This window comes from Bison bison, unplaced genomic scaffold (assembly GCF_000754665.1).
Source record: "Bison bison bison isolate TAMUID 2011002044 unplaced genomic scaffold, Bison_UMD1.0 scf7180017864192, whole genome shotgun sequence".
Classification (NCBI taxonomy): domain Eukaryota; kingdom Metazoa; phylum Chordata; class Mammalia; order Artiodactyla; family Bovidae; genus Bison; species Bison bison.
In genome coordinates, this window is record NW_011494764.1 from 2,802,149 (window position 1) to 2,816,874 (window position 14,726).

A 14,726-nucleotide genomic window follows, 5' to 3' on the forward strand; every position below is an offset into this window, starting at 1 on the left:
GAAATGGTATGGACCTAACAGAAGCAGAAGATATTAAGAAGTGGCAAGAATACACAGAAGAACTGTACAGAAAAGATCTTCACCACCAAGATAATCACAATGGTGTGATCACTCACTTAGAGCCAGACATCCTGGAATGTGAAGTCAAGTGGGCCTTAGAAAGCATCACTACAAACAAAGCTAGTGGAGGTGATGGAATTCCAGTTGAGCTATTTCAAATCCTGGAAGATGATGCTGGGAAGTGCTGCACTCAATATGCCAGCAAATTTGGGAAGCTCAGCAGTGGCCACAGGACTGGGAAAGGTCAGTTTTCATTCCAATCTGAAAGAAAGGCAATGCCAAGGAATGCTCAAACTACCACACAATTGCACTCACCTCACACACTAGTAAAGTAAGGCTCAAAATTCTCCAAGCTGGGCTTCAGCAGTACGTGAACTGTGAACTTCCAGATGTTTAAGCTGGTTTTAGAAAAGACAGAGGAACCAGAGATCAAATTGCCAACATCCACCAGATCATCGAAAAAATAAGAGAGTTCCAGAAAAACATCTATTTCTGCTTTATTGACTATGCCAAAGCCTTTGACTGTGTGGATCACAGTAAACTTTGGAAAATTCTTTAAGAGATGGGAATACCAGACCATCTGACCTGCCTCTTGAGAAACCTATATGCAGGTCAGGAAGCAACAGTTAGAACTGCATATGAACAACAGACTGGTTCCAAATAGGAAAAGGAGTACGTCTAGGCTGTATATTGTCACCCTGCTTATTTAACTTCTATGCAGAGTACATCATGAGAAACGCTGGACTGGAAGAAGCACAAGCTGGAATCAAGATTGCCGGAAGTAAATATCAATAACCTCAGATATGCAGATGACACCACCCTTATGGCAGAAAGTGAAGAGGAACTAAAAAGCCTCTTGATGGAAGTGAAAGAGGAGAGTGAAAAAGTTGGCTTAAAGCTCAACATTCAGAAAACGAAGACTCATGGCATCCGGTCCCATCACTTCATGGCAAATAGATGGGGAAACAGTGAAAACAGTGTCAGACTTTATTTTGGGGGGGCTCCAAAATCACTGCAGATGGTGATTGCAGCCATGAAATTAAAAACCTAGATAGCATATTCAAAAGCAGAGAGATTACTTTGCCAACAAAGGTCCTTCTAGTCAAAGCTATGGTTTTTCCAGTGGTCGTGTATGGATGTGAAAGTTGGACTGTGAAGAAGGCTGAGCGCCGAATCATTGATGCTTTTGAACTGTGGTGTTAGAGAAGACTCTTGAGAGTCCCTTGGACTGCAAGGAGATCCAACCAGTCCATTCTAAAGGAGATCAGTCCTAGGTATTCTTTGGAAGGAATGATGCTAAAGCTGAAACTCCAGTACTTTGGCCACCTCATGCGAAGAGTTGACTCATTGGAAAAGACTCTGATGCTGGGAGGGATTGGAGGCAGTAGGAGAAGGGGACGACAGAGGATGAGATGGCTGCATGGCATCACCGTCTCAATGGACATGAGTTTGGGTAAACTCTGGGAGTTGGTGATGGACAGGGAGGCCTGGCGTGCTGCGATTCACGGGGTCGCAAAGAGTTGGACACGACTGAGCAACTGAACTGAACTGAAACAGATGCTTACATTAGAACTAGCTTGCTCAGACCTCAAAACTAGAGACAGTGAAGCTAGACTTTGAACTAGGAAGTCTTGTTTCTAAAACTTGGCCCTTTAAATCATTGCACAGACATTCCAGAAACCAATTAGGTGAAAGAATAGGCAAAGGACATAATTGTGGCAGTGAGTTGACCCAGTTTTGAATTGAAGGACTACAGTGAAGGCCAGTAAGAACAGCACAGTACAGAACAGGACACAGTGTAGTAGATGAGTCTGAAATAGCAGCCCATGAAAAAGTATTTGCAGCTCAGAAGCACAGCACTGACATTATAAAATACCTGCATAGAAGTTAAATAAACAAGGTGACAATATACAACCTGTCTTACTCCTTTCCGAATTTTGAACCAGTCCATTGTTCCATATCTGATTCTGACTATTGCTTGTTCATCTGCATACAGGTTTCTCAGGAGACAGGTAATGTGGTCTGGTACTCTAGTCTTTTAAGAATTTTCCAGTTTGTTGTGATGCACACAGTCAAAGGCTTTCATGTAGTAAGTGAAGCAGAAATAGATGTTTTCCTGGAATTCCCTTGCTTTTCATGATTCAAGGAATGTTGGTAATTTGATCTCTGGTTCCTTTCCTCTTCAAAACCCAGCTTGTACGTCTAAAAGCTCTCCATTCACCTACCCTTGAATCTTAGCTTGAAGAATTTTGAGCATAACTTTGCTATCACATAAAATAGGTGCAGTTGTACAGTAGTTTAAGCATCCTTTGATATTACTCTTCTTTGGGATTGGAATGAAAATTGACTTTTTCCAATCCTTTGACCACTGCTGAGTTTTCCAAGTTTGCTGACATATTTGAGTGCAGCACTTTAACAACATCATCTATTGGGGTTTAAATGGCTGGAATTCTGTCACCTCCACTAGCTTTGTTCATAGTAATGCTTGCTAAGCATTGACTTCACCCTCTAGAATATCCAGCTCTAGGTGAGTGACCACATCATTGTAGTTATCCAGGTCGTTAAGACCTGTTTTGTATTATTCTTCTGTGTATTCTTGACACCTTTCCTTAGACTCTTCTGCTTCCATTAGGTCCTTGCCATTTCAGTCCCTTATCATGCTCATCCTTGTGTGAAATGTTCCCTTGATGTTTCCAATTTTCTTGAAGAGATTGCTAGTCTTTCCCATTCTGTTGTTTTCCTCTATTTCTTTGCATTGTTCACTTAAGAAGGCTCTCTTATCTCTCCTTGTTATTCTCTGGACTTCTGCATTCAGTTGGGTATATCTTTCTGTCTCTCTTGCCTTTCACTTCTTTTCTTTGCTCAGCTATTTGTAAAACTTCATCAGGCAACCACTTTGGCTTCTTGCGTTTCTTTTTGTGGGGGGTGGTTTCAGTCACTGCCTCCTGTACAAACTTACAGGAGTTTGTATAAACTTATGTCCATAGTTCTTCAGGCACTCTGTCCACCAAATCTACCATGTGTGCAAGCATACCTTATTTTATTGTGTTTCACTTTATTACACTTCACAGATAATATTTTTTTTGTTTTCCATAAATTGGAAATCTGGCAGCCCTGTGTCAAGTATATCAGCACCGTTTTTTCTGATAGCATTTGGTCACTTCATGTCTTCTATGTCACATTTTGGTAATTCTCACAATATTTCAAACTTTTCCCATAGTATTTAATTTATACTATTGTTCTTTGATGTTGCTATTACAAAAATATTACAACTTGCTAAAGGCTTGCGATGATGGTTAGTATTTTTTTTAACAGTAAAATATTTTTTAATCAAAGTATGTACATTTTTTAGGCATAATGCTATTGCACACTTAATGGAGTACATTATAGTATAACTTTTACATCCACTAGGAAACCAGAATATTCTTGTGCCTTGGTTTATTACAATACTTAGCTTATTGCAGTGATCTTAACCAGAATTTGCCTGTATTTCCAAAATATCCCTGCATCTGGAAACATTTCTAAATATATTTTATTATGTTTAACAGAACTTCACAGGAGTAATTTATTCACTTGAGCCAGTAGAATAGGTTGATATTCAGCTTTATGTAATATGCGGCTGATGTATTTTTAGAGTGGTTTTTCCATTCATTCAAGAAGAATTGTGTCTTCTTTGTACCTGATGCTGCAATCTTTCTAGAATGCAAATTCATTTGACACTTCATTCATAAATTTGGCGACTTTGATGCATCTTTAGTATAACATCAGGTACTCGGCAAGACTAGAGGGGTATCCTAAGTTTTAAGACACTTACATATATAAGATTTCCATAGAAAAATCTTTTAAAAATGTATCAGATACTTTAATAATGGTAAGAGAAACATGTTTCTGCCTGTGAATGATGAAGAGTTAAAATGGCTGGTAGACTGCCTGTCACAAGACAAATGTTACTTACTCACGTTCCTCAGGCATTTAGTCTTAAGCTTTCTGGGTAGCATTGCCTGTCTCTGAAAATTTGGAGATGATTTCTTCAGAAATAACTTACAGATCTGCAGTATCTTTAGAGGAACAAAGGAGAAAAATATTTTAAATTTTTAAAATATTTTTAAATCCATAGTTTTCTATATGAAGCATGTAAGAATCAGGGTTAACACATCAAATAGTTAAAAGAGAAATCAGTGGTGGGAGAAGAGCTTTAAAACTAAGAGCTCAAAACCCAAATGCAGTGTTTTGGTTTATTTTTCTTATGTTCTAATATAAAATTATAGAAAGGAAAGACAATAATTTAAAGAATATTTTTGTAAGCCAGACGGTCTGTTTTGGTAAGAGGACCTGAAGAAAAAGATCTCTGATGAGTTCTCCTTTTTTGTTTAGCTTAGCCACCTCTGGTTTGGACACATCAGCTATTGTACTCCTTTGCTCCCTTTCTGATAGTGTTGGTAATGAATGCACCATTAAAGATGAATGTAATTCTCATCTAATTTGAATATCTTTACCTAATTAACCCCTAGCAAAATCTTCTTTCTTGAAATCTGTAAAATATAGTATCTTTCCTACTTACTCCTACCACTTATAAGTCTGACTTACATTTTATCTTCCAACTGGACTGTCAGCTCTTTCGGGTAGAAACTATTTTATATACTTCTTTGGACTTCCCTTGTGGCTCAGCTGATAAAGAATCCACCTGCAATCCAGGAGACTAGGGTTTGATCCCTGGGTTAGGAAGATACCCTGGAGAAGGGAAAGGCTACCCACGCCAGTATTCTGGCCTGGAGAATTTCATGGACTGAATAGTCCATGGGGTTGCGAAGAGTCGGACATGACTGAGCGACTTTCACTTATATTCCCAAAACCTTCCATGGTACTTGAAAGTAGGAGACACTCATTCTGTCTGAAATTATGATGATGATTTAGGAAAGAGTGCTTCCCAAGTGGTGCTAGTGGTAAAGAACCTACCTTCCAATTCAGGAAACATAAGAGATCCCCTGGAGAAGGAAATGGCAACCCACTCCAGTATCCTTGCCTGGAAAATCCTATGGACAGAGGAGCTTAGCGGGCTCTGGGTCTCAAAGAGTCGGACACAACTAAAGTGACTTAGCACACAGCACACACACATCATACCTGACGGTTTCACAGAGGCTCATTGGTAAAGAATTCACATGCCAAGTAGGAGATGCGGGTTCAATCCCTGGGTCAGGAATGTCCCCCAGAGAATGAAAAGGCAACCCACTCCAGTATGCTTGCCTGGGAAATCCCATGGACAAAGGGGCCTGGTGGGTTACAGTCTATAAGGTCGTAAAGAGTCAGACCCGACTTAGTAACAGAGTAAAGAGAGAGAGAGAGATCATACCTGAACTGACAGCATGGAAAGCACATCTCCAGATGCGCATCTTCAATTCATAGCAGTTTCTTTCATCTTATGATAAAAATGGAACAGAGAAGTGGGATAATTTTTTGGAGTACAGAAGTCTTAAGTTGTTTATTTCCCTGCTTTCATTAAAATACTTTGTTTCAGAGGACCTACTGTATAGTTTAGGGAACTCTGCTCAATGTCGTATGGCAGCCTGGATGGGAGGGGAGTTTGGGAGAGAATGGATGTATATGAATGGCAGCGTCCTTTTGCTGTCCATCTGAAGCTATCACAACATTGTCAATCAGCTATACTCCAATACAAAATAAAAAGTTTTAAAAATAATAGTAAAATACAGTAGTAAAATTTTAAAATGCTTTGTTTCACATTTGAAAAATGATCTAATCCATAACTTTCTGCCTCTAACAGGATGGAAATTTCTCTCTCAGTACTGTTCTTGAAAAACCTCAAAATATGATGGTGGTGGGACAGTCAGCATTTGCCGACTTTGGTAAGATTGTTTTTGTCTTTGAAAGTCTCCGTGTCTCTCTGACCTAGTCATATTAATTCTCTATATCTGAAAATAACTTTAGTATCTTCAGATCAATTACAGATATAAAAAGATGCCTATCATAGGATTGGGGCTTCCCAGGTGCTTCCCAGGCACAGTGATAATCTACTTTCTAATTCAGGAGACAAAGGAGATTCAGGTTCAATCCCGGAGTCGGGAAGATCTCCTGGAGTAGGAAATGGCAACCCACTCCAATATTCTTGCCTGGAAAATCCCTTAGACAAAGGAGCCTGGCAGGCTACAGTCCATGGGGTAGCAAAGAGTCGGACACAACTTAGCAACTGAGCACACACATACACTCATTGTAGTATTATAAGTGACATATTTTCAGGTCTTTCCTATTGGGCTGGCCAAGTTCCGTCAGTTTTTAAGTAAAAACACATTTCCGCTTTTACCAAGAACTTATTGAACAGCATATTCACCTTTTTGTTCCACTACCTTCTGCCACTTTTCAAGCAACTTCATAATTCCACTTTCCCAAAACTTTTTTTTTGAACAAAGAACTCTTCTATGTGCCTTTTACAGTCTTCCAGGGAATTGAAATTTTTTCCTTTAAGAGAATTTTGTAAAGACTGAAATAAATGGAAATCCAAGGGTACAATATCTGGTGGATACAGCAAATACATCAGAACTTCCCAGCCAAGCTGTAACAGTTTTTGCTGGGCCTTCAAAGAAACATGTGGTCTTGCATTATCCTGATGGAATGTGTGTTTTCTGCTGACTAATCTGGATGCTTTTCTTCAAGTGCTGCTGTCAGTTGGTCTAATGGGGAGCAGTACTTGTTGGAATTAATTGTTTGGTTTTCCAGAAGGAACTCATAATAGAAGACTCCCTTCCAATCCCACCACATACACAGCATCACCTTCTTTGGATGAAGACCAGCCTTTTGTGTGGTTGGTGGTGTTTCCTTTCACTTGCTTCATGATCTATTCTGTTCCCTGTTATTGTACACTATCCACTTTTCATTGCCCATCAACAGTTTATTTTAAAAACAAAACGTTTTTGTTATATTTAAGTAGAGAACTGCATGCAGAAATATGGTCAGTGTTTTTTTTTTTTTTTTTTTCACGTAGATGGAACTCAAACATGAAAGCAGTAACCACAACCAAGCTGGTGCAAATGATTTCCAGTGCTTGATTTGGATTATTATTTTTATTTATTTATTTATTTATTTTTTGGCCACCTTGTGGAGCATTCAGGATCCTGGATTCCCACCCAGGGATCAAACTCATGCTCCCCTGCTTTGAAGTGTGGAGTCTTAACACTGGACCTCCAAGGAAGTCTTGATTTGGGTATTTTGAGTATGTCAGTTATCTCCCGTGAGGTATTACATTGATTGTTCTCAGTTAATGTCTCTATTTGATTGCTGTCAGTGTCAGCAGATCTACTAGACCATGGCTCATTGTCCAATGAGAAATCTCTAGCATGAAATTTGCAAACCACTTTTGACGTGTTCAGTCAGTCACAACACCTCAATACACTGCACAATTTTTTTTTTTTTCTTTTCAGCTTGTTTTTACCTTTCTTGAATTAATAAAGCATGATATACCAAAAATGTTGCTTGTTTTCTTCCATCTTTAATATTAAAGTAGCTACACAAAAATTCACCAATTCTGATGTTTTTTAAAATGCACACTGATGTGACAACTGTCACAATAATTTAACAAAATTGTTTCAAATGAAGTTAATGATAACTAAGAACTACTAGAGCCATCTTATGGAAAAAGCTGAAGGACTATTTTGGCCAACCCAATACAATAAAGAACAATTTATGATGTGTGTTTAAATTGCAGTTTGAATTTAAGGGTCTCCTCTTTGCAGAAGTAACCTGCACGGGCCAGCTGGTCGACCGGCCGCGCCCAAAAAAAATTTAAAAAAAAAAAAAGAAGTAACCTGCAAAACAAGAATACCTACTGAACGTTCTCAACTAGTGATTACCATAACATTTTTATGTAGATCCACATTATGAAACAATGAAAAAAAAATTGAAAAACTTAACCTGACCTCTTGAAACTACTGAATATTAAAAAACATTTGTGATTTACACCTGAATTCCAAAGAAGAGTACTATTTGTTATAAATCTCTGTATTCCATAAGAGTCTACACAATACATCAGGTTTAGAACTTCCAAAGCATACGTGGCTCTTTCATAATTTGTCAGGGTTATCATCAAAAGGATTAGTTAGATGAAAAAATGGTCTAGATAGCCACTGCTAAGAATCCACAGCTCACTCCCATCCTGTTTTTCCTTCATTCTACAAACAAACACCTCAGCCTGTTCCTCAAAATGCAAGTGACACCTTCCTACCTAGAAAGGCTTCAGTTTCTTTATTTATAAAATGAAAATGAATGTAACCACCTCACGAGGCTACTGTGAATAAAGTAATGTGAATAAAGCACAGTGTCAGGCCCACAGTAAATACACAGAAAATTATTGTATAATCTGAGTCTTTTTGTTGGAGATGTTTGGTCTTATTGTTGTTGCTGCTTTTTGCTCAACTGACTAAATCAACTCATTGTTTGGTGTCATAGAGATGTGTCCCATGGCAATTAAAGCAGGAGGTTTGATAGTGTTACTTGATGAAAAGTTCAACATGAATCTTTCTATTGTACTGTATTTTATTATTACATTGAACATTACTTTGCTCTTGAGCAGATTTCTGGGGCCTGATTTATTATCTTTAATGCAAATAGTCAAGTGATAGGATACATGCATTTTTCTTTTAATTTGCTGGTAGACTTGATTAGATGGATTAATGACAGGTCTCTAGGGGAAAAAGTTTATATGCACTATGTAATTCTCAGAAGACTAATAGACCTCCCTTAACCTGCAGTTAGGATCCTCCAAATCAGATATTTATTTTCTGACTCTATGTTTTATATGATGAAGTGCTTTGCCTATAACAAAGTTTTAAGTAACTTTAAAGATTTTTTTAAATTGTACTAATGATAAACATAGACATTTACCTGTTTGTAGTGTTTCAATGTACAGAATATAGGGTATAGTTAACTAAATATAACTTTCTCCCCTGTTTTTCTTAACTTTATGTAGTATATCAGTAAACTTTTAAATATATCAGTAAATTTTAAATAAAGAGCCCACACTGTCTTCTTAAATCTTGAAATATCTTTAGCTGGGTATTATCAAAAACAAGACTACTTTTGACTCCAAACAGATGGCGTTGAATGAGGTTATGGACATTAATATATAAACATAGGCACTTTCCTATACATTTGAGTGTCTGTGATTTGCATCCTGCCCTCCATCCCCCACCCCTCCCACTCCTTTTGAACCAAGGTGCAAGGAAACTTACTGACAGCCAAAAAGGCAGCAAGATATCAGAAATTTGCCATTTCATAGGGGAAAAAAGAAAAGCACATGCTTTAATAAATGATATAGCTCACAGGAAGAATCCTATGCTGAAAGGTTTTTTGGGTTTTTTTTGACTTTTTTTTTTTAATGTTGATTTTATTTTATTTTTATTTTATTTTTTAACTTTACAATGTTGTATTGGTTTTGCCATATATCAAAATGAATCCACCACAGGTATACATGGGTACCCCATTCTGAACCCTCCTCCCTCCTCCCTCCCCATACCATCCCTCTGGGTCGTCCCAGTGCACCAGCCCCAAGCATCCAGTATCGTGGATCGAACCTGGACTGGCGACTTGTTTCATATATGATATTATACATGTTTCAATGCCATTCTCCCAAATCATCCCACCCTCTCCCTCTCCCACAGAGTCCAAAAGACTGTTCTATACATCAGTGTCTCTTTTGCTGTCTCGTATACAGGGTTATTGTTACCATCTTTCTAAATTCCATATATATGCGTTAGTATACTGTACTGGTGTTTTTCTTTCTGGCTTACTTCACTCTGTATAATAGGCTCCAGTTTCATCCACCTCATTAGAACTGATTCAAATGTATTCTTTTTAATGGCTGAGTAATACTCCATTGTGTATATGTACCACAGCTTTCTTATCCATTCATCTGCTGATGGACGTCTAGGTTGCTTCCATGTCCTGGCTATTGTAAACAGTGCTGCAATGAACATTGGGGTACACGTGTCTCTTTCAATTCTGGTTTCCTCAGTGTGTATGCCCAGCAGTGGGAATGCTGGATCATAAGACAGTTCTATTTCCAGTTTTTTAAGGAATCTCCACACTGTTCTCCATAGTGGCTGTACTAGTTTGCATTCCCACCAACAGTGTAAGAGGGTTCCCTTTCCTCCACACCATTCTGACTGGCGTGAAATGGTACCTCATTGTGGTTTTGATTTGCATTTCTCTGATGAGTGATGTTGAGCATCTTTTCATGTGTTTGTTAGCCATCTGTATGTCTTTTTTGAAGAATTGTCTATTTAGTTCTTTGGCCCATTTTTTGATTGGGTCATTTATTTTTCTGGAATTGAGCTGTAGGAGTTGCTTATATATTTTTGAGATTAGTTGTTTGTCAGTTGCTTCATTTGCTATTATTTTCTCCCATTCTGAAGGCTGTCTTAAAAATATGGAATGCTTCACGAATTTGCGTGTCATCCTTGCACAGGGGCCATGCTAATGTTCTCTGTATCGTTCCAATTTTAGTATATGTGCTGCCGAAGCGAACACCTGAAAGGAGTTTTTAAATGGCTCCCAGCTCCCTTAAGTTGTCTAGGAACAGAAGTTTTTGGGGTATTTTTTTTTAACCTATGGTGAAGTTTTTAGCTTCCAATATAAAATACTTTTTAAAAGATATCAAAAAACCTACTCTTAACTTAGGCTGTACTGGTACAGTAAAAGAGAGGGAGAGAGGGCGGTTTGAAATCAAACAAATCAGGAATTTTTTCAAATAAAACAAGGAAATAGGTACTCATACTTATGATAACATTATCTTTTCCCTTTTGTAAGACAAAGAAATACTTTCCCAGAAATAAATAAAACTATGAAGTTTTACACAGGCAATAAAAATAATTATCAAATTCTTTTAGGAGGAAAGAGCAGAAAAGTATGTTGTGCAATATGATTATCTTAAAAAAATCAAACTAAGGACTTCCCTGGTGGTCCAGTGGCTAAGACTCTGGGCTCCCAACGCAAGGGGCCTGGGTTTGATCCCTGGTTTGGGAACTAGATCCCACATGCCACAATAAAAGATCCTGCATTCCGCAATTAAGACCCTGTGCAGCCAAAGAAATCATAAATATATTTTTTAAATAATCAGAATAGTATGGAATATATCAATATAATAATAATGGTTGTGTTAGAAGTAGGATGATAGGTTATCTTATTACCTGTTTTCCAAATTTTCTGTTGTGTGGTTAGAATGAGCCCTCCAAGAAAGAGAGTATGAATAGAGTTTTACAAGAATAAGGAGGAAGTAAAAGGATCACTAAAAGGTGGTCAAAAAGTTTTAATGATATTTAAAATGTGATGCCCAAAAGGTGGCATTTATAGAGCTCTTTAGCAGTTCTTGAGTCATAAAAATCAGCCAATAAATAATTGCTGCTGGTGGTTACTAGCTGGGCCCTGGCCTCACGCTTGGGATATCTGCAATCCATAAATGGCTCTACTAATAGTTAATCGGTCATCTTCTAGAAAACATGTTTTGTGTCAAACTATTACATCACCCTTTTAAACTGTGTGTTAAAGTTAAATGTTTTTCTAGGTACACTCAGAATATCAAAGTCTAGAATTTCGACAGATAAGGTAATAGTTCTTTATTAAACTACATAGGACAAAAAAGTCAAGAAAAGTAAAGGTTATTTTTTCTATCAAAATATTACATACAACCAGATTTAGAGAAAACATTAATTTTGTATGCAGTGCCAAATATAATAGAAATCAATGAAAATCTATAAAACTGAAGGGGGAACAGAAACTTTAACAGAATGTCAGAATTTCCTATAGATTGAATCATATTTTAAATTTCGCAATATACATGGATTTATATATCCAAATCTAACTCTTGTGTACTGGCTTATCATAAAGGGATCACACTTTATTCTTCAAGTGTGGGAAGAATACTGGCACGTTGACAAAGCCTGGGAATTATCAGGCCTAAATAATCCTAAAAATAATAAAGACGTTAATGAAAACAGAAAACTTTGTCGTCTATGAAAGTAACTAACATATTTGCAAAGTATTGAATCCCTTAAATTGTGTCATGTATGATTGAAACCAAATCTTATTCAGTTGAGTATCTCAGTTGCCTAATACAGTAAATAATGAACAACATATAGTAAAGTAAAGGAGAAAGGGAGCAAAACCCCACAATCAGATTACTTTATAAAGTTTTTATGCTGCTTGATAAAAATTCAGAGTTTAACTGCAAATTAACCATAAGGTGTTAGTCCCTTATTTGTGTCCAACTCTGAACCCATGGGCTGTGGCCCGCCAGGCTCCTCTGTCCATGGAATTCTCCAGGCAAGTATATGGAGTGGGTAGCCATTCCCATCTCCAGGAGATCTTCCCAACCTAGGGATTGAACCCAGTTCTCCCACACTGTGGGCAGATTCTTTATGGTCTGAGCCACAAGGGAAGCCTAGGTATTTTATTATTTTTGATGTGATGGTAAATGAGATTGTTTATTTAATTTCTCTTTTTTGTTGTTATGTATAGAAATGCAAAAGATTTCAATATATTAATTTTGTATTCAGCAACTTTACCTAATTCTTTGATGAGCTCTAATAGTTTTCTGGTATCATCTTTAGGATTTTTAGGATTTTCTATGTATTTTCTATGCATGTCGTCTGCATACTGAAAGTTTTACTTCTTCTTTTCCAATTTGGAATCCTTTGGTTTCTTTCTCTGATGACCATGGATTTGCCATGCCTTCCGAATCTACGTTGAATAATAGTAATGAGAGTGAACATTCTTGCCTTGTTTCTGATCTGAGAGGAGTACTTTTTGTTTTTCACCATTGAGTGTAATGTTTGCTGGGTTTGTTGTGTATGGCCTTTATTATGTTGAGGTAGGTTCCCTCTATGCCCACTTTCTGGAGAGTTTTTATCATAAATAGGTGTTGAATTTTGTTGAAAGCTTTTTCTTTATCTGTTGAGATAATCATAGTTTTTATTCTTCATTTGTTAATATGATGTATAACATTGGTTTGCAGATATTAAAGATCCCTTGTATCCCTGGGATCTCAGTTAATCATGGTATATGATATTTTTAATGTATTATTAGATTCAGATCACTGGTATTCTGTTGAGAATTTTTGCATCAATGTCATCAGTGATACTGGCCTGAAATTTCCCTTTTTTGTAGTATCTTTGGTTTTTGTATCAGGCTGATGTTAATCTCATAGAATGAGTTTGGGAGTGTTCCTTCCTCTGTAATTTTTCGGAAATCGTTGGAGAAGGATAGGTGTTAATTCTTCTCAAAATCTTTGATAGAATTCACCTGTGAAGCCGCCTGCTTCTGGACTTTTGCTTGTTGGGAGTTTTATAATCATAGTTTCAGTTTCAGTGCTTGTGATTGTTCTATTCATATTTTCTATTATTTCCTGGTTAAATCTTGAGAGATTGTACCCTTCTAAGAATTTGTCCGTTTCTTCCAGGTTGTCCATTTTATTGGCATATAGTTGCTTATAGTAGTCTCTTATGATCCTTTGCATGTTTTTGTTGTCCATGTTAACTTCTTTTTCTTTCTGAGTTTATTGATTTGAGCCCTCTCCCTGTTTCTCTTGATGAGTCTGGCTAAAGGTCTATCAATTTTATCTTCTCAAAGAGCCAGCTTTTAGTTTCATTGATCTTTTCTGTTGTTTTCTTGGTCCTTGTGCCTGCCTTTAATTTCTGCTCTGATCTTTACTGCTTTCTAGCTACTAACACTGGGTTTTGTTTTTTCTCTCTCTAGTTGCTTTAGGTGTAAGGTTAAGGTTCTTTATTTGAGATTTTTCTTGGTGTAGGGTTGTATTTACATAAACTTCCCTTTAGAAAATTGCTTTTGATGCATCCCATAGGTTCTAGATCATTGTGTTTTTGTTATCATGTGTCTCTAGGTATTTTTTAATTTCCTATTGATTTTTTCAGTGCTCCATTATTTGTTTAGTAACTTACTGTTTAGCCTCCTTGTGTTTCTTCTTTTTTACAGTTTTTTTCCAGTAATTGATTTCTTTTTTTTTTTTTTTTAACTTTACAATATTGTATTGGTTTTGCCATACATTGACATGAATCCGCCATGGGTGTACATGTGTTCCCCATCCTGAACCCCCCTCCCACCTCCCTCCCCATCCCATCCCCTGGGTCATCCCAGTGCACCAGCCCCGAGCATCCTGTATCATGCATCGAACCTGGACTGGCAATTCGTTTCACATGTGATAATATACATGTTTCAATGCAATTCTCCCAAGTCGTCCCACCCTTGCCCTCTCCCACAGAGTCCAAAAGACTGTTCTATACATCTGTGTCTCTTTTGCTGTCTCACATACAGGGTTATCGTTACCATCTTTCTAAATTCCATATATATGCATTATTATACTGTATTGGTGTTTTTCCTTCTGGCTTGCTTCACTCTGTATAATAGGCTCCAGTTTCATCCACCTCATTAGAACTGATTCAAATGTATTCTTTTTAATGGCTGAGTAATACTCCATTGTGTATATGTACCACAGCTTTCTTATCCATTCATCTGCTGATGGGCATCTAGGTTGCTTTCGTGTCCTGGCTATTGTAAACAGTGCTGCAATGAACATTGGGGTACACATGTCTCTTTCAGTTCTGGTTTCCTCAGTGTGTATGCCCAGCAGTGGGAATGCTGGATCATAA

General features: G+C 37.4%; 1 protein-coding gene across 1 annotated transcript in view; it reads left to right on the top strand.

Annotated features, from left to right (window-relative positions):
* Positions 1–14,726, top strand: part of ITFG1 (integrin alpha FG-GAP repeat containing 1) — a 302,948-nt gene that overhangs the window by 82,967 nt on the left and 205,255 nt on the right. The window contains exon 9 of the mRNA XM_010843982.1: positions 5,840–5,921. Coding sequence (XP_010842284.1) covers positions 5,840–5,921 — 82 coding nt within the window. The remainder of the gene's footprint in view (positions 1–5,839; positions 5,922–14,726) is intronic.